We start from the raw sequence: 21,323 nt of genomic DNA on the forward strand, positions 1-21,323 counted from the left end.
AAATTTACATTCACTCGCATCATTTACAAGGAGGTATACTAGTAAAATGAAGAGGGATAAAACAATTAAGTACAAAACATTAAGGCACGCAAGCAACCTATGCTAATCTCTCATACCCTATGACAATGAATCCGGACTGAAAGTATGACACCACTAGAAAAAGCAGGAATCAACAATTGATAGGGTAATCTAAGTGAACAATGCTAACAATTTAAGTAGATCATTCTTATTGACTTGTTATCATCGAGGTACTAGCACGCGGGTACTAAGGCAGGCACATTCTATACAGGTCAGAGATACAAATGTAACTAGACAGATTTGATAGGACCAACACTTTTTACAAATCTAAAAACCAATAAAGTCAGTAATGAGGACGGAGTCGCACTCTCACCCGGGAGCAGAGAAGCTCATGACGACTCCGAAATGTGTTTAGTTATTTAAATGCGCGATGAATCCATAAAACAATTCAAAGTCGCCAAAAAGAAGTTTAAAAAAAAAGCATGCAAATTATGTGCAATACCTAATCCCTATAGAAATCAGTGAATTAAGCTCACGGAAACGAAGCAGAGTAAAACAGAGACATCAAGAAAAAAAGAGGATAGATTAAATCGACAATGTCTAATAAAACTACTCATAAAACCTGATTTAACTGTTGTTATATACGTTAAAATGTGTAGTCCTTCTTCTTCTTTTTTTGATGATTCACACAACCAAAAGTGTCGTGTCCAAACACTAAATAAAAGATTTTTTTTTCAAATAAATGTACTAACGTAGCAAGGAAAAACACATGATAAGAACTGTAATTAATGCTTCGTGCAGTCACCGACTTGCATTTGAACTGAGACCACGACATGGTGAATTTCCTTCCACAAATACAGCACAACTTCCGCTTGTTTTATCGGATTCATTGTTTGTAGCTGAACAGCGGACTGTTCCACGACAGATTAGGAAGAACTTCGTAAGCGAACGGCTGTTAGCCGAGCAAAAAGCAGTACTTCTTATTTTCAAAAACATAACAAAATTTCTGTGATTTAGAGAGGTCAGAAGTTTTGTTTTTAATTGAATATTTTTCCAAAAATTTATATTTTCTGGATGTCTGGAATCAGTCCACTTATAGGACGGCTAGTAGCGCAAGTTAATGGAAAGATTCACTTCACAGTAAGCGAGAACTAAACGTGAACTTTGCTTTTCAAGAAAAAAATAGGACATTTCAGGATGGTCATGGAAAAAAAAACACTGCATTGTCAGTTTTCACAGGCAAGAGTTCCGTAAAAGGGACAAAAAAAAAGAAAGAAAGAGAAATCCTACAGATAAATCACATATAAATTCCACCACATTTCTTTTTGTTGAAAAATCCAGATAAAACAGAAACCCACCTTCACAATAATCACAGTATTCGCGGGGTGGTGGAGGTGCTTTTTTCGTTACTGGATGAACCTCCGCCTCAGAAACTTGTTTCGGACAATCCTGGAAACGTTTTCAGGTGTGTTTATTGAAACGACGAAAACGCCACACTCCAACAATAGAGAGAAGTAGGCCCCTGTAAACCTTCTACAGCTAGAAAAAAAGCAGGCATGCATGCAATTTGTTACTTTGAAAGAGATCCTTACAAAGAAAAAACCGGTGAATAAGGACAAGAGCTCTCACGGATGTTAACTGTTCCACTGCTTAGTTTCAGAAGGGAGAAGCACAGAAAGAGGGAAAACCCATTGGGTTGCAGGATAAAGGATAAAGTCACTGGCGTATCAATCCGATTGGGATGCGCAAACGGATTTGATTGCGATTCGGAATCGTTGAGAATTATGAATGCTTAGTTCTTACAATTCAACGGCCCATGCAATGGCTCGCAGAGGCCACTGAATTATAAGAAATTATACGAAATTTATGCAATTTTAGTAACATGATGATCAAGAATACCAGTTACGACCCAAAGTCTAGTAAAATCCAATAGATGACACCTTTTAAGTTCCATCAAATCAATTAACGGATGTAACGCAGTTGGTAGGAAGTTCAGCTGCAACTACACCTTCGATGGTTCGAAACCGCCTTAAAGCTAACTAACTGTTTCATCTCGCTGGAGTCTATAAAGTGATGCCAGACTTTTCTGAGAGAATTAGAACACTGACTTGACACATCGACCCGCCCCCGCAAGTCACCATAAGGCTCCACACGCGTTCATAAACCTCAAACGATTCTTAATTGAAGTCGAGCGCGTGCATTCATCCCAAAGGAATTTTCAACGCTGCCCACTTTATCTTTAAGTCCCAAACACTTTGGGAAAATGAAATTACGAGCAAACAACTGCAGAGTTGCCCAAAAACAGTAATAACCAGCAACAAGAAAAATTTAGAACAACTTAAGGCTCCACTCAAGTAAACTTTGTCTCGAAGGAAAAAAAGAGGGAGATCGGCCATCCGGCAAAAGTGGGTTTGTGGGTCCTTTATGCTGCTTCGATGATTCATTCAAACATTCACTTCAAATTTAAGAAAAAAAAAAACTTTTTTTCAAGCAGTCAGCGAATAATGTGCTCTGTTGTAACCGTAATAAGGAGGACAAACAGTGATTTGGAAATGCATTAGGTCAAGGTTTGATGTATAATTTAGAAAATCAAAAACTAATTTTACTTCAACAACTATTCGCAGCAATTTAGCGTTAACTGAAGCAACGCACCCTGGCCCCTCTGTAAAACTACTGTACAGGATTAGGAAAATCCTATTTAAAACAACCAGGATATTAAAGTATGTGGGCAACAAAAAAATCGGAAGCAACCAAAATAACCGGAAACATGAAAATGCGAAAAAAAAGACAAAATAAATGAATGGAAAACCCAGAAATAGCTTAGCAATTTCATAAACCCATCTAAACAAACGTGTGATAGTGAGCTAACCCACACTGAAACGGATCATACCCTTCAATATTTAACGATTAGAACGACCAGGTAACGCATAAATTAATAGCAAACCTACCTCCGTCTCATGTTTGTCAAATTCCTCACATATATCACAGTACATTCTAGGTTTTTCTTCACGATGACCGAATGACAGTCGCTTTGATTCTGCTGTTATTCTTAAACAAGAATAGAGATAATTTTGTCAGTGTTTCAGAGGTTTCCATTCAAGATTCACGGAAATGTGCAGGAAGACAAGCGTAGTATAACCCACGTATCAGCCGGTAGGTTGTTCAATTCCGCAATTTTCTCTAACAGCGCTGCTTCCTTTCTTCGTTGATCCGCAATAATGGAATGTGTGAAAGCAAGCTTAAATTTCATAGATAAGGGGAAAAAAACAGAGAAAATAGAAAGAGAAAAAGACGGTGACGTAATTAACATGGACCTTACCTCTTTTCTCAGCGCATCCACTTCTTCACTTTGAGTTCGAGCTTTCGCTTGTTCCAACTCAACACTCAATTCCTCAATTTTTTCACTTAATCGAAGTTGTTTTCTCAGGAAATCTTGTTCGAGTTCGTTGTAGAGATCACTGAAATCACACTTATTTGAGCAACTTTGCATCAGTACCAGTATATTAGTGAGGAATTCTTCCCACATTTTCTGTTTCGCCTCCGATACCAGTACGTTCGCATTTGCTTCATTTAGTCGAAGTGAAGTGACCTTAAAAGTTATACAATAAAGTTTTTCAGTCTAGGTTAAGTAAACATTGCCATTTGACTTTTATGGATATCTAATAGCTGGTTCACGCATTAGGACATCAACCACGACAATTAGATGACTTCTCAACAAGGATCTAATGGAATGTATTCATTTCAAAGGTGACATTAATATATCGTCGTCCATGAAGACGTGGCTACCAGACTAGAATGTTTCGAGCTTAAAAATGAAGCTGTTCAACGAAAATACCTCATCAATTTCTAGTCGTTTTCCCTCTAAACAAAAGGATATCGGGAGTTACAGGTAAAACCTACCGTAACGGATAAAAAAGACATAAAAGTGCAAAATAACAGTTCAAAAGGAAATAAAAAGAATATATGAACGAGACTTCTAAACCACACCTCTCTTTGCAGCTCAGCGATTTCAGTCTTGAGTTGCACCACCTCCTTATCGAGCAAGTTCTTCTCTTCCGCTGTCGTCCGCACTTTTTCCATTGCGTCGGCAAATTCATCTCTCATCTTAGCAGGTAATTTCAATTATTCGACAAACTTCATTCGTCCCTCTATAATGGGTTACCTGCTGTGAAATTTCAGAAGAGTCACTAGCCTTGAATGATAACTCAGAGCGCACTAATTTCAGCTCATCTTGGTGCCTTCCTTCCATAGACTGCTTCAAAAAATCCACTTTCATAACTTTCATAGCATGTAAACAATCCTTAGTACTTTTAACCATACCATCTCACGTTCAAGTGAAGCAAGTTTTTCTTTAAGATCATCCTTTTCAGATTTGGCTTCTTGTAATTGCTCTTCCAACCTCTGCTTCTGTAAAGAATCAATAAACCCCTATCAATCTATCGATGGAATTTCCAACAAACCTCTTCACAAAGCTGGTTTATTTGAGTTTTCGTGGTTGACAACTCTTTTTGCGTAGCTTCTGAGCTTTCTGACCCACTTTCGATCTTTTTTGTGAGCTCCTCAATGTCAGCTAACAATCTTAAATCAATCTGTCAATGACAAACAGCAACTCCAGAACTATTTTAAAAAAAATGACAATCTTTCCTGTAGGGAGTAGTCCCCACTGGGCTGCTATGACACGCGATCGGGACAAATGGAAGAATTACTGGTGCCCGCTGGACCACTTCGAAGATCAACGGGAGTCAAGGTGATCAAGGGAGTAGTCAAAACAATCGGCAACAAATCCAGCAAAACACCTCACCTCTCCTTTTCTTTCACATAATCGATATTTCTTTGATTTGCTATCGCTAACTCCTCATTAAGTAGTTGTACTGTCTCATCCTCCCTGTCCTGGCTTGATGTGATCGATTTTAGCTGAAATTGTGATCGATCGATTAGCAACCTGTTGAGGAAACTTCAAATCGATGAATTCTGAGGTGTTGGTGAATCGCGTTCTCTCTTCAAAACTACTCTAGAACTATAAAGACATCGAAAAAAAATGACACATTCAAAAGAAAGTCATTCATTGAATTAAAACTATGCGCTCGTCCATCCGAGATCCTCCTTAAATGACCACGTGAAAATCTCTTCGTCCCTCAGAGTAGACTTTCATATGAGCTTGAAACGGAACATTTAATTTCTGAGAAAAATTTTTGCTATCTAAGTGAGGTTTAAGCGTGCAGAATAGCACAATTGACGAATAAAAGCAAATTTTCAAAGCAATCACATAGGATCTACTATCGACTTTGTGTTCGTTTGAATATGTTTGTTTATCGATTGAATATTTTCTTTACAAACTCGAAAATATCACTTTATTGATCGTTTCTTCAACGCAATATCTCGCGTATTCACAAACTAGCAAACTATAATATTCCAAGCAAAATCCTGATAAGGTTCGTGGGTCCTTTAATTTTGACTCCATGTATGTTAGATATACATATATGTAAGTTAAGATGCACGAAAAGAATTGTTCACAGAAACTCAACGAGAATCGATTCGAAACTTAATGATCTCAAATTTAATTACCAATTCTTCCTTTTCCAATTCCACACGTCCTAACTTCCGTTTCAGTTGTTCATGTTCTTTGTGAAGTTCATCAATTTGTATTTTCATAGCATCCGCCCTGAAAACTAAGCATACATTAGTGCACACAAGCTGAGCTACTTATTTGTTAGAAACATTTAGTTAAAGTGAATTAGATAAAGCTCGAAGCTGAATTGTAAAGTTTCTACGAATACCGTAAGGAAAAGGCAAGTTTTATTTACAATATTTCGAACAAAAAAAATACAACACGATTAAAACTTAGCATTTCGGCAAGAATTTCAAATTAATTATTGCAATACAGAAGAAAAAGAGGTGGGGTTTTTGACTGGCAACCTAAGCGAGGTATTAGACGCTCATATAAGTTTTCTAGTTAAAGTAGAAGTGTTAGAAGCGGTAAGTAGAATCTCTATCAGTGAATCCACTCCAAAACTAAACTATAAACTAAATAAAATGACAGCTAACATTCTCAACCTGATAAGGTTCGTTTGACCTCAATGAGGGACCTTCGATGAACTATGAAGCGTATAAACTAACAGTTTTTAACCTACTCTATCACATTTATCCACCCGTCTAAAGTACAGTTCTAATCACAATTCAATATCAAAGGGTATATTTCATGAATACCTCGATGAACCAACTATATAGGTCGAATACATAGGGAACGAAGAAGAACTATGACAATCCCTACTTTTGAAAATATACAAATTTATCGTAATCTCGAAAAGAAATAGGACAAAACCGACTCGCTGGCACGGGCAGCTGATTTTTCCAGCTCAGTTTTCGTACGCGAGAGATCTTCCACGTTGAGAGCCAGTTCTTTGGAGAGCTGCAAAAAGTCCGTAAAGTTAGTAGATTTCAAGTAAAAACTCAACGGAGCACCTCATCGCTTCGCTGCGCAGCTGCAGACAGATCGGCATTCAGCTTAGCGCTTTCAGCTTCATATACAGAAAGTTTCTCCGTATTTTGCACCTTGCTGAAGTAATTCACAAATCGAAAGAATCATACCAGAAATATAAGTAGGCAAATCCGGAAAGAATACACGGATAAACTCACAGTTCCTGATTCGATGCAGTCAATTTGTACTCGAGGTCCTGCATTTGTGATGTCAGCGCTGACAGTTGTCCTTCTACGGCCTCTTTCTCTCGGACAACTTGCTCCTTCTACAATAAAGAGAAGAAAAGACACACTGTTAAGAAAATGAAGGTCGAAAAACCAAATAAATCCGTAAACCAACTTCTTTACGGACATTGTCCAACTCCGTGACTCTCTCGGATAGTTCTGATTTCACTTTGTTGATAACATCCTCCAGTTCAAGAGTTTTCGCTGTCAATCTGAATTGAGTAAATTGAAATTGGTATGTCTGATGAGTGCGGTACGAAAAAAAAAAAAACATTTTTATACAACTCACGATTCGATATTATTCTGAAGGGTTGTAACTTCGTCAGATTTTAAGCGCAGATCTTTCTCGACCTTAGAACGGATCGTGGTTTCTTGTACGAGAGATCGTTCCAACTAGATTACAATTTAAACTTAAATTTGAAGAGAAAAGCAAACCATCCAAGGCTTGGAAGGGAAGATCTTTATCCATAAAATGTGAAAAATGAAAGATTTTGATGGAAACCTCTTTGACAGCGGCATCTCGTTCTTCTTCCACCAGTTTTACACGATTTTCAGCGGCGGTAAGTTTATAAGCAATTTCTGAGAGGGTTGACTCCGATATTTGGGCTTTTTCTTCGAGGCTAAATTAAGGAATCTCAGAGTGGGAAGGCAAGAAGTTCTTTTTCATCAATGTTTTCCACAGTGCGCAGAATTAAAAAAGAATGGCCGGCGCAGCAAGCACCGTCACGTTTGCTGGAAGAAAAGAAAGTATTTCAAGATTCCAGGTCGAAGGGCTGTATCTTATGACGTGAAAAACAATCCAACATTCACTTTTTTATTTTTAACCATTTTTTATGCGACCAAGTAAAGTCAAGAACTCAACAAAGTTCCGTTCACCAATTTGTAAAAAGTTGCTCTAGGAAAAATTGGAAAATTGAAACTACTGAGAAAAATGAAGACACCACTAAGACAAAGCTTCACGTTACGAAAACTGAGAAGAAATTTGGGATTGAAAAGTTTCAGAAAACGAGGGGAAAGAAGGAATTCGCTCCCAGCATAACCAAGTATCACAAACGAGTACTTACACGTAATTTCCCATTTTCAGGAAAGCTATAAATTAAACACAAATTCGGTCCGAAACATATTTTAGAACACCTAATTATAATTGTTGCGTTACGTAATCTTTTATTCAGAATTTCTGTGTCTTCTCACTATAAAATAACCTCTTTCCCTCACGTTTTGGAAATATCACACCGAAATCGAAGGAGCTTTGAAAATGGAACATTCAAAATCCTATCTATTCTGCAGTTATGACCATTGTTCTCCGCAAACTTTTATCTTTACTAAGGATTTATCACTTGCTGTCAATACGAAGCTCAAAGATCCGTGTCAGTTTCCTCAATTCCCGCTCAATGCATTAGAAAACAAGCAAATAAGAAAAGAAAAAAAAGCTCGTTAGTAGATTTCCGACACAAAACCTTACGGTTCACGTCTCACCACAAACTACAAAATGTAGGGAAGTCTAAGGGCAATATTCTTAAAACAATATTTGAAGATCTAAGTGAGGGTACCTTTGAACAAGTGTTTGCAACTTGTTAACTTCTGCGAGTCGTTCAGCACTAAGCTCGTGCGCAGCTGCCAAATCCTTAGCCATAACGTCTTCACCGAGTTTCGATGCGCTGACCTAAACCGAATGAAAATCAACGCCAAAGCACAAAATATCACTAAAATACCGAGAAAAAAGAACATACTGTATTTTGCAAAGCGGTGAATGCGTCTTTCTGTTGTCTTAACTGTTGCTCAGTTTCGGTTTTGCTCTGTACTGTTTTGTCGTGCTCCATTGTCATATGCTGGAGTTGCTCAGTGAGACTAAAAATGTTAGTACATAGTAAAGGCGGTGATTCACAAAAGGAAATTCCGGGATCTGTGGTTCATTGAAATCTACGGATTAGTTTTAAAATGAATGAAAAAAAAAACTGAAACCGGTAGCCAATTTGTAAGATATAATAAAATCTGGCAAATAATCCTTCTCTGCCTTACAGTGCCAAAAATAATTGAAGTAATAAAAACAATAGCGCTATGCACCAGCCATAAAGATGAAACAAAGAGGATTTGAAACAAAAACATCCGAATCATTAGTTAGCCATCACACCCACGTACATTACACGATTAGATTCGTCATAAAGTGATAGCCACACATCATTTTTATGCGAAGCCCGACAAATACAACTGGACTGTTATTTTCACCATTTTATACAGGTGGACTAAACTTAGGACGAGACGATTTTTCAGATGGATGCAAAAATACAGATTTCTACCAGATTCTTTTCATTACGCATTAGATTTGCAAAAAACTGACGACTTTTTTCGTTGAGCAAAAAGAAAGAAAACGTAGGATACCTGCGATAGGCTAAGAGGAAAACCAAGCATCACATTTCAATTCAAAAAGTCACAATATTCATATTTCAGATGTTATCGTTCAATTTTAGTCCCGGTTTCGAGAACCAGTTCTTCAGGAAACGCACAGAAAAATGAATTGAAAAGTATAAACCGAAGACGAGGATAAAACTAAAGGTTTTGATCAAAAGAACGTAAATACGAAGTATATAATCATGCAATGTGAGACTTAAAGGAGAAAAGCGCCGAAACCCACATATTCACTTCATCCGCCTTCTGCTTGGCCTCGATTTCGGCCTCCTCCTTAGCTTTTTCTAGATCCGCTTTTTCCAATGAAACACTTTCAATCGCCAGACGATTCTTCTCCAACTTAAAATATAAAAATAACAATATTAAGAGCAGAAACAATCCAACAACAAGAATTCTATCACCTTCTCAGCGAGTTCTCCTTCAATACTCTTCCATTTCGCAGTCTCTGAAACCATAAGTTCTTGAAGTTCCTTTTCCTTGTTGTTGAATCTGAACGGCGAAACGACATTGGCAATGAAGGAATCGAAAAATAAGAGAAAATTCTTACCTCTCTCTTTCATCCGACAAATTCTTCTCGAGATCAGCCACTTTTGCATCGTACGCATCGCATTTCTCCGAAAGTTCATGACATTTGGATTCTGCTTCTTTTAGAGAAGAATTGAGCTTAAAGGAACATTCTCACATGAAACTTAACCTCAATTGGCAATTAGAAAGTGAGGAGTTGAATTTTAACTGTAGGTAAAACTTGGTTAGGCAGCAAGGATGAAATTGAGGCAAACCTTTTCTACGATTCCTGCGTGATCACTAGTCAAGGAGCTCACAACTGTTTTGTGTTCAGCATCCATCTCGTCAATTCTTTTCATCAGAGCAATAAGCTCATCCTGTTTCTGGGAAACTTCAGCTCTTTCATGGTCGACCTTCAAATAGCATGACTACGATTCTCAAACAATTGACTCATTAACTATGATAATAATCCGTTAAACACTGAAAATGATTGATTGATTGCTCACTTTGAAAAGATGACCTATTCTGATTCAAAAAATTTGATTCCGGTTCAAGTTGATCCGAAGACAGATAGACACTCACTGTTCATTCATTTTGAGCGATTTATCTAAGCTCACCTGGGATTCCATCTCCTTGATACGCACTTCCAGCTGCGCGCATCGCTCTGCAGTCTCCTTGGTGGCGCTGTCACTATTTTCCTTAAGGGCCGTAACCTGCACCATTAGCACGTCATTCTTCATCAACAGCTCTTCTTTTTGAGCTTTTTCGGCACTCAAAGCAGCCTCTGCACTCTCCTTTCCAGCCGTGATAGCAATGATTTTTTCTGTAAGTTCAGCCAAATTTTTCTGACTCTCATTCTGTTGTTCGATCAAACGCTGATCTGCCAATGTCTTCTCTTCTTTCAAAGAATTAAGTGCTGCTTCCGCGGAAATCTTCTCCTTCTCGACATTCTCAAGAGTATTTTTCAAATCCTGCAGCTCTTTCGCGTTAAATATGATAGTTTCCTCAAGCGTTTTCTTCTCCTGTTCTGTGGTCTGCAGTATCTTCGCCTTCTCTAGCAATTCTTTCCCAAGTTCTTCCACTTTTTCAGTTAAGGCTGCTTCTGCAGATCCTTTGCTGCCTGCAAGCGACTCCACCATTTTCTTCTGATCTTCGATCTCTTTGAGGGCGAATTGCAGCTCAGCTGAAAGAAAATACGCGATATCTGGGCAGGGAAAATGTGTTAGAAGTGGATGAACATGTAATTTTTGTGATTTCATATTAAGAGCATAAAGTTCTCGTAGATCCACACTTTAGGTTAAATAACAGAAATAATGGAGAAGAAGAAAACGGAAAAACAGAAAGAATAGGACAACAAGAAAAAAAAACGTCTTTTTAGAAAAAGAGAGCTACCTTTAACATTTTCCAATTCATTCTCGGCTGTTTTCGCCGAATTTTCAGCCTCTTCCAGCAGCTTGGTCCTCTCTTCAAGCAGATCATTAGCAGCTGTCAGCTGTTCTTGAAATGTGAATCGCTCATTCGAAGCGAGTTCTTTGGTCTGGAATAACGAGGGACATTAAGCGTTGGAAGTAAGCGCTACTGCTTTCATTGATGAGGCCATTAACGCCTCTTCAAGCAAAGAGAGGCTTGATGATCACAGCTAGCCTTGCTAAAGCAGTGTGAACACCAGTTGACAAAATTCTTACCGAAACAAGCTCTGCACGAGCTGCCTCCAGCAATTGTTGGCTACTCGTGTGCGCGGTTTTCTCACTATCCAGCAAGAGTTTGAACTTTTCCCTATCATCCTCAGCAGTCATCAGTTGGGTTTGTAATTCAACAACTTCGGCTGTCAAATTCGTGCCAGTCTGGTCGCCCATAAGCTGAAGAGGGGTATTGTGCAGGAAAAGCTTAGTTACCTCGCCCAAATTATCAATACTGGTGAACGTTGCTCACCTTGGAATTAAGCTGACTGAGGTTACTCAGCTCGGCTTCGAGCTCAGCACATCTCTCCTCCAAATCTCTTCGCTTCCTATCAGCTGCAATACGTTGCTCGAGCGAGCTGTCATCGAGCGACTCTTCAGGAGAAGGTGCTGCTTCCTGGATTTATAAATAGACACCAAGTCCACATCAATCTCTTCAAATAAAATCGAAATGCTCACCGATGAGGAAAGGATCCTTTTTTGCAACTCTTCTATCTGATAGTCCTTCGATATGGTTTCTTCTTCTAATCGGAAGTTCAGGTCCTCGATTAACTTATCTTTCGCAAGAATTTCGCTTTTCAACGCTTTTCGCTCAGATTCCAGTCTAGCAACCTATAAAAAGCTTGTCATTTGTTACCAGAAGAGAAACACTGGAAGAAAGAACCACGAACAGCGATTCACCTTTTCCGACTGGTCTACGCCTGGCAACTGACCCATTTCGGAACGTTCCATCTCCCGCTCTCGCATTAGTTGCTCCAAGTGCCGCTCTTTTTCTTGAAGGGCTTCCTGAATTCATACGTTAAGGAACAAATACATCACCTCATAAACACATACAAGTACAAAGGTAACGTAATCCAGGAACAGGCATTCTATTGTAAGTAGTGAGAAGGGAAAGTATACAGTACAAACCTGTAGAGCTTTGATCGTAGCATTTTGTCCAGCGTAAGAACTTGAGTGATTGGGGGGCTGAAATATTACGGTGATGATGGGTGACAAGGGGTTACTCACACGAACACAAAGATCCACAAAAAAAAAGAAGACTAGAAACCAGATTTGCCCACCGGTTAACGACCCAGATTGAACTCCTTTTCTATGCAAAATCTCAGAAAATGATCTATTTGTAATTCGGAACCTTCAGTGCATTTTTTTAGTATCCTGCTTTATTTGATCTATATTTGATCCTTTTGGATAACGGCTACTGCATTGTGCTATGAATGTCATCATTTGGAACGAATCTACAGAACAAACAGCAAAGATTCACTGGATAAAAAGTAGGAAGTCTCATAAATAGTCTGTTTATTTTCAACACTGCAAATCTGACTAACTCGAAATCCGAAAAATTAATCCAGTAAAGAAATAAATCCTTAATCCATTGAAAATAAGAAATTTTGTTGGATCTGTTTAAATGAATATAAATACCTAAAATCTACAGAATGAACATTCTAGCGACATTCATATTATTTTTTCTCAACTACGAACAAAAGAAAGAAATCTCGCGGCACGTTTCAACAAAAAAAAGGAGCCTTCATTATCCAGCAAACTTTTAAGTTGAATTATTTGCACTTTTATTTCTAAAGAATTAACGTTCTATAAGAACAAGCGCGATTTAGAGCCTCTCAAATACATCGGTGATCAGGAATGTTTCTGTTCTCTACCGCGTAGTATCACTCGTTTTTTTGGCTTCCAGGTAGGGAGATTAATTTCACTCGCACGTTGCCAAATAACGATAGAAATAAACAGGGAAACCGTGACTAATGAAACCACTTATACTGATGACTATGATGTCGATCCAAACTTAGGCAAGTAATATAAATGACAAAAAAAAAAGGAAAAATAATCGCCGAAAAATGGAAATCTTGATAGATTGCGTCGTTACTAACATGTTTTGTGATGGTTTATTAATTGTAGAGCTTACTGACGCCACATGAGTCGGTTTTTCGGCTTGTTACAACAATTCGAACAACAGTTACATTTGCATTCCAAGTAACAGACAAAAAAAAACACAAGCATGCTGACTCGATATCGGAATCCAGAAAAGATAGAGCAAACTCACAATGCCAGGTTTACGCATAACACCAAATCGAGAAGAAGCAACACTGGATCGTCCGATAGAGGATAACGACTCGTGACTCCCTCCAAGATTCCTGTTCTGCCGCAATAGTGAAGTTTTCGTATGCACGACCTAAGTGAAAAATTCTCATTGTTTTAAAATATCGTACATGAAGGATACAACTTCTTACAGACTTTCATTTTTCCAGGCGTTTGCGATGGAGCTTTCTGCGTTTTCGACGCCGGAACAAACACTCCGTACGGACTTTTACATGTGAAATATCTCTTGCCCTAAAGAAAATACCCACATACTTAAAGAATTTACCAGTTTAATTCTGAAAATTTTAGCCAGTAGGAGGAAACCCATACCTGAACACTTCCATCATTCTTTCCAAGAGGTTGTTCAAGCTCAATACCTGCCCATATACCTTGAGCGAATTCTGTCTCACCAAGAAACCTTACAGTACCCTGTTTCCCACCCGAGACCACTACTCGTTCACCTAAATCAAACCTGAAAACACAAACATGAGTTTGTTGAGTTGAAATAAACCTCTCTGTAACTCACCCGTATTCGGTTGCATAAGGACTTAACGGATCTCCATCTCCAGGAGTTGGTGATTTGAAGCGAGACGGCGACAAAAGTATCCTCTCCAGTTTGCTTGATTTACAAAATAGCCCGTGATCAGGGGTGCACTGGAAGGAAATACAAAAATACACACGGTTTCTAACAGTTCAGCTGCAAAATTTTCAATTGCATCGATCAGCGGGAAATCGATAATCGCTAGAGACAAGGTACAGCACAGCATGGTACAGTCTATTCTTATACTGATGCAAAAAAAAAAATAGATAAGAAGAAACTGCGTAGCAGTTCAGTAGAGAACTAAAATACATTTGGGTTCAAACTGAAAATATCCATATTTTAGAAACAAATATGTTGGATGCAACAGCAGTTATTCAAGAGGCCAGTACCAGACACTGTCTGAATTGAAAACGGCATTCAGCTGTTACACTTATCTAACAATAACTTCTTTGCTGTACTGTGTAATGTTTCCTCGGCAGAGGCATTAAACAGCATCCATGCATTTATTGAGCATTTGGGCGCTCAACCCATGACCATTTAACAACACGGCCAGACCCCAACAAATGTAAGAAAAAGATAAAATGTGATGAAGAGGAAACACGAAGCTTAAAAACTCAAAGTAAGCGACGAACTATCGGAATGTTATATACAAATAAATTAACTTACAGTAAAGTAGCGATATCCTTGAACAGAACCATCATTTTTGCCCGATGCCTCATCGAGAACAAGTCCAATCCATTCACCAGGGGCAAATTTAGTGGGACCAACGTATGCCACTGTTCCACTACGTTGATCAATACGTGCTCGATCGCCCACCTAAACTGATCAAATTGAAATATCCACAACATGAAGAACTAGTGGACCAACTACTTATTAACCATTCAACAAGAAAAAAAAAAATAAAAGAGAAGGAAAAAAGATGGATATAGGTTTTCTTTCTAGAATTTCAGAGAGGAAAAAGCAGTTCGATTAAAAAAAAGGTTATGACGACTCAAACTAGTTCATTTTTTGTTTAAACCAGCTTATAACGACGAGGATAAAATCCGTTCGAACAGATGTAATGGAACAAATGTTCAAAAATGTCAGAAAAAAAAGAACGAAAAAAGAAGCACATCAACAAGAACACGAGAATTTACTGAATGGATGTTGTAAAACAAAAGCTCTTCTTCTAAATAGATAAACCCTTTACTAAAAGAATAGAAATTGCAAGTTGTACTTGAAATGCAAAATAGTACAAATACATTTCTTTTTACCAAAATGCCGCGATAGATTTCCGTAGATAAGGGCATAAATTTGGAGAAGTTCAAGAACCATAGCGAATTTGCACAACAACTAACGAAATCAAATGTGCCACGACTACAGGAATAGGAAAAACACAGTAAAACAACAAGAAATTTGAACTATGTTCGGATAAAACAACTTAATGTTTGGTGCAATTGCGTAGACAGTTGCGTTTGTAATGTGGCGGTGGAGCCAGCGATTACGGTGGAGGAGGGACCCTCAGTTGGTGCAATCGAACTGTAGATTAAGATCGAAATTCGCAGTCGCTAGAGCCACATCGCCATATCGTGCGCAGCTGCGCCGGGCTTCAACTCGTTTTGATCCGACTATATAAAGGATATTTGAAAATCCGCAAGAAATATGTCTGATATTGGGCAAACTCATATAAAGCGAATAAATTCCATTGAACAAAGAACATTTGCAGCTCAAAACGGTTACGCAAAGAAAATAATGTAAACAAGGCACACTTCTTCTGCTAACTTCAAAATTCTTGATGATGTGAACAATACGGGTACAGGTGAATTTCGAGAAGTCATTAGCGCTCTCATACTACACGAAATAAGGCAAGAAAACGCCGAAGAAGATAATATATATGAGTTTTAGGAAAAAAAAGTACAGAACCTCATTGAAATTACCAGGCAGAGAATGTACGATAGTAAACATATATGGAACATCACTAAAAGTTGGTTGAATTTATTAATTCCTTATGAAAAAGTGCTTTAAAAAAGCGACCACCCCTATGTACGCTGAAGTGTTTTAAAGGCAGCGTATCATGAAATTGATGAGATACGGAAACTCAAGAAAAAACGTGGAGTTCGGGTTACAGACTATGGAAACGAGTATGGCTTTGCTCATATTTTCTTAAACGTTGTAAACGATGGTATGGAAAACGCCATTATTTCCCACGGATCAGCTGCAACGCTCCAATTTTGTGAGCAATAGGGTGATCAGGAGACCTTTAGTGAGGTGTCCTGATCAACTTATTCAACTAAAACAAATGAATAGATTGCTGAGTGGACCGGAACGCGTACAATGGTTCTCGTTCTAACGTAAATCGTAGGAACTAAAGCAGTTCCCACGCCGTTTCTAGGATGAATAGGGGGATTTGAGCGGGGCCACGCTCATCTCCGAAATCTACAATCCGACCTCTACGTTTTCTCTGTTGTTTCCGTAACACGTCAATTTCGTAAAACGCTGTCATTAAGCGTCAAAATTATCCTACTAACAACAAGGACAGGAAGAAACAGAAAAACTATGTCTGAAATGTCAGCAAAAGATGATAAGAAATTACCTGCCAGTTTCCAATGCCGCTAATGCAGGATGTCATCGACAGCACCGACTCCTTGCTATCCGCTTTTACAAGTCGCGAATTCGATGCCATTTTGAAGGAGTCGATCGAGTACCGCTACATGCACCACCACCCTTACGAGGAGCTGAACGATAAAAGGGAAGTATTTGTTTGGGAAGAAATCGAACAGAATAACACGTAAACAAAAGATCGATCGATAAAAATAAACTGTCCAGATAAGCGGATTTTCCAGATATGAACATACGGGAAATAAAAATTTGTAATGTCAGCAAACAATTTGGTGAAACGCTTATAAAAGAGGCTTATTTTTGTTCATCTTTGTTTTCACGAAATATTACGAGAGATTTAGGATAAATAGAGGCACCATTATCGTGTGTAGGGCGTTTTAGGATCTCTGGCGGATAGAAATAAGAACAATAAGCGTATATTTACGAAAGGATATAAAAAGAGGACTATCTTTCCAGAATCAGGATACGAATAGGAGAGACAATATCTCCATGGTAAGGACGGGACGAAAGATAATGAATGTGTCAGGGAAAAAGAGGTTGAACACAAAGAAAACCTGTTACGGTTGCAATTTTTAGCTGTCATCATTTTCTGGAATGAAGTTACACAGCAGCTAGTGAAAGAGAACGTAAAGAAGAAAACGAATACTAAGGACGAAAGAAAAACTATGATTGTTTGCGACAGCTATCGCTCACGTCAATGAACACATTCGGATGCATCTATGGAATCTTTTTTCTCCGAATTATAGTACAATAAAAGAGATGACGTTCACAATTTGAGTCATGCATGAGAAAAAGAAAAGTCTGCGAGATAAAATTCCTTCATCTTTTCGGAATACATTAAATAACTGGATTTATAACAAAAGTAGTTAGTTCCAGTTCGAGACAAGAGGAATTTTAATAATTTCATAGGACATTAAAAACAATTCGAATTCCATTACTTTTCCATTAAACGAAGTCCACACGCAATTAGCTGAAACGAGGCACCAAGAATATTTCCAAGGGAAAATGCTATGAATTCAGGACACCAGGCGAAATGAAAGCCAATTAACGGTCGTTCTTATTTCCTGTGCACGGTGTCCAACAACACGATATTTCCTAGTTTTTTTTTTAATGAAATAAAAGTGTGCAGCTGTGTTTGTATAGAAAAGCTACCAAGATAAAATGCAAAAAATAGCAGTATAGCAAATATTTCAATTATTTTAGTACCTTTATAGCTCAGGTTTTCAGAAAAATTTCCATGAAATGAACACTATCGGCTAACCACACCTAAGTGTTTTGCTCTTTGTCAACGAAAAAAAAAAAACATAGAATAGAAAAAAAACTTGCTATACTAATGTAGTTCTTGCCATACTGATGCGTCAAGCTATGCTAATAAGCGTGGAATTGGAAAAACACCACATACAAATCGTACTCTTCTTCAAATTCTTCAAAATTTACCGGATCGCGTCAATTCTTTGCTCGATCCCATCTATTTGTGAAGAATTCTACAGAGTTTAGATACTAAGAAGTTCAATACTGCCGATATATGTTATTATGAGTAAACATATCTGCATATCTACATGGAATACTTCTCTTCCACATCTTTTTTCCTCATCTAACGGACGAGAAAATAAAAAGAAGGTACGAGTAATTAGTAATAGAAGTGAACGAGGTCCCGAGAACTTGCGTGCATCACTGCGACCGTAGAATTCAATCACCGTGTCTACTCATATTTTAGCAACCATACCATACGCAGAGAACCTGTTCCCGAGAGGAAATAAAAAAAAGCAAATCCAAAGCAGTAACTCATACCATAATCGCTCTCTGGATATCCAGAGTAGAAGAAAGAACTGCGCGCAGAAGATCCAAAGAACAACTCATAGGGATCGATCGAACGCAGAGATAAAGGAACCGGAAAGCTATGACGTAGCCGAGCACGACGACGAAGAAATGTAAAGCAAAGAACTGGCGCGAAACCAAATCTCTTATCAGTCCGTAATGTGTCGTCACGCATTATTGCACAACATTCGGAGGATCGAAAATTATCCTGGAATTAACGAGGACATTTCGATACGAAGCATTCATGATTTGAGGGAGGGAGTCTCGTAAGTTGTTCTTGATTGAAATTCTCTCCTAGAACTCAGAAATTTACGGGAAAAACCGCAATAAGAGCATATTATTCGTAGAGAGTTCCCATGAAATGGTATCACATCCAGTCTTTCTTTGAGAAAATCGACTAGATGATACGATCGTTTACTTTTTGATCTGCCTCGTCAGCAAATATTGCTGATCCGAAAGTAATTGTTATTAGAGAATGTAAGAGAACCTTTCTCCTGCGGTAAGAGGAGAGTGAGGGATTTTTGAGCTGCCTCGAGGAGGATTGTGGGCGATTTCGTTCCCAAGAAGTAAGATCCGGAAGTTTTGTTTTTACTCGGATTCAAAGGACTTCTTTTCTTTCTTATTTTGCGGATTCGGAGAACAAATTTACATGCAAATAATTGTTAGGACGTGGAAGGTCGTACAGAGTTCGAACGTCAATAAGAGGAGAAAAAAAGGAAATGCTTGGCTTCGAACTCAATGGATTGGAGTGAGATTTGAGTGACAGTGAAGGATAACCATTTATTATGAATGAATTGGCTCAACGATAATTGACAAAGAAGGGTCTTGAATATGAATTGGTGAGAGGGCTCGTCCCGAGAAAACAGATATGTTTGGCCTTCTCGCTGTTATTAATAATAAAGTGCAATGTCTGGATTCAAAGCCTGTCATTTCCTATCCGTTCTTCTTTCTCTGACGCGTAGACTCCATTCGAATTAATTAAATTCTCCTTTGAGACAATAGAAATTTGTACAAGAACTCCTGAACTCGGATAGAAAACTGTGGAACGATTCATTCACGTAGTTTCACTTTAAAGGCATCACCCCACGAATCTGAGGTGGTGCAGATTTCAGGTTGAGTATTCGTATACGGTATAGTAGATTATGGAGATGGGGGTGATTCCGTCCATTTCTTCCTAATTGCCGTAAAAAAACGGCCCGGAAGATGCGGCGCCGCACAAGACTGGCGCGCTCTAATCGAACTTCCTGTACAAAATGGTGCGCCAAAACGAATGAAGCCGTGTCTTCTTGACCGTTTTTTACGGCAATTAGGAAGAAATGGACGAACCACCCCCCTCCCCCCCTCTCCAGCTCTGCCTACTTCCAATTTTTCCATTTTTCAAACGTTTAAAAAAGCTATTGAGACAAATATGAGTAAAAAAAAAGTGCGCTAACATAACAGAAGCGTAGAAATGAAAAGGTAGAATGAACGGAAAATCCACGGGAAAGACAGAAAACGAAACGAATGAGTGAGTTGCACGCACTCGTCCATTCCATGGAAAACGGCGCTCTGGAAGAACACGGAAACAAAGAGCGGTCGATCCAGACACAGAATTTAAGCAACTTATTCATAAGTATAAGTCTATAGCTGATATATATGATGCCCATCAAGCTTATGTAATGTCTTCAGCGTTGGCTGAGTATCAAATGTTAGGAAGGTAGGGATGGAATGCACTGTGTAAACAATGAGGTTGTACCGAGTTCTTTCCAGCATCGGATTTACTGGAACCATTTTTTTTTTTTACTAAAGAATTAGTGCATTCCAAGAGCTTCCACTAGTTCGATTAAAAAAAAAAAAACGAAATGAAAAAAAAACGGCACTGTGGTTGCCATGCTAATAGTGACTCTTATCCAGATTATGCACGCACTCGGGTATCCATTCTTTTTTTTTGGTCACACGGTACATGGTATATGGACTGATACGGTAGCCGTTCGGATTCCCACTGGAATCCCTCTGGACGTGATTCTGAAGGAAAAACTGAGTAATCGTGAGGTCGCGACCATGTTTCGTTTGAAAAATCCTCGTGTAGAATTCGGCTTGGGATTTTTATAGACTCCCAATCCAAGTTTTTATAGACGAATTTTAAATCAGATCTAATGAATTTTACCGTACTCTCGGAACTCGGAACACTAACAGAAAAAAAACAACGCGAATTCAAAGTTTATTCACATGGCAATCGGCTACAAGACAGTGGATCCTCAGTGAATCCTGACAGGAAAACAACGAACGAAGGAACGCCCATGAACAAATAAGCCATGAAACGAGTTCTTATGAGAAAAAGAAGCATAAGGAGGTTAATGAGGATCTAACGGCAGAGGTAGTTTCTGAACACTGCGACAGCTGCTCGAGTGGAAAAAAAAGCGATGAAGAAGATGCCGAAGGAGAAACGTGGAGATGAAAGCGAGGATTCCCGTTTTTTGTTCTAAAAGACCGTAATTTTGCGTCAAGTTTTCGTTCACATACCTTAGGCGAGAAATTTCGTCGCTTACCGCTAATTTTAGGCAGTTTTTTTTTCATGAAATCAAATTTTCAGGTCCCATTTAAGACCGCTAAAGCATGAAATGAAAAGAAGCAACCTGTTACAGTTATGGCTTTTGCAGAGTCGTGATTAGATCTTTTTTCTGGATATTTTCAATCCTAGCAAAATATACAAGTGAATACGTACCGTTCCATTTTTTCCCCTTCTTCGAAATCATAAAAATGAATTGATAACCGTCAACCGAGCATATAAAAGAGATTTGTGTAGTGAACCAGAACGGATGCTAGTGAGAACCACCCACAGAAATTTTCCGCTTCAACCGGAGCACAATGTAAAATCGAAACAATACCGAATAGATGCCGTAGCGACTAGGTAAGCCTAGGAAAGAGAAAAGAGAAAATAGTTAAGAAATACGAGAGAAAAGAAGAAAAATAGACTAGAAAATTGTGAT

General features: G+C 38.5%; 1 protein-coding gene across 2 annotated transcripts; it reads right to left on the reverse strand.

Annotated features, from left to right (window-relative positions):
- Positions 1-664: 664 nt before the first annotated feature.
- Positions 665-16,600, reverse strand: RB195_012380 (uncharacterized protein; the record flags this gene model as incomplete). 2 transcript variants are annotated; one of them, XM_064194195.1, is made up of 38 exons in its annotated part: positions 665-732; positions 828-917; positions 1,377-1,467; positions 2,967-3,066; positions 3,162-3,256; positions 3,338-3,476; positions 3,543-3,607; positions 4,006-4,122; positions 4,181-4,273; positions 4,339-4,425; positions 4,479-4,596; positions 4,820-4,932; positions 5,584-5,680; positions 6,345-6,427; positions 6,481-6,574; positions 6,655-6,761; positions 6,836-6,932; positions 7,010-7,113; positions 7,223-7,340; positions 8,271-8,383; positions 8,451-8,568; positions 9,353-9,465; positions 9,528-9,615; positions 9,674-9,789; positions 9,906-10,043; positions 10,248-10,813; positions 11,023-11,167; positions 11,316-11,489; positions 11,563-11,706; positions 11,769-11,921; positions 11,991-12,095; positions 12,219-12,275; positions 13,363-13,491; positions 13,554-13,649; positions 13,728-13,869; positions 13,924-14,051; positions 14,605-14,754; positions 16,511-16,600. In XM_064194195.1, the coding sequence occupies 38 exons, from the start codon at positions 16,598-16,600 to the stop codon at positions 665-667; spliced, it is 4,641 nt and encodes a 1,546-aa protein (XP_064051779.1). The 2 variants fall into 2 exon arrangements, with proteins under 2 accessions (XP_064051779.1, XP_064051778.1); XM_064194196.1 differs by lacking the exon at positions 828-917.
- Positions 16,601-21,323: the final 4,723 nt, after the last annotated feature.

This window comes from Necator americanus, chromosome III (assembly GCF_031761385.1).
Source record: "Necator americanus strain Aroian chromosome III, whole genome shotgun sequence".
In the NCBI taxonomy this organism is placed as follows: Eukaryota; Metazoa; Nematoda; class Chromadorea; order Rhabditida; family Ancylostomatidae; genus Necator; species Necator americanus.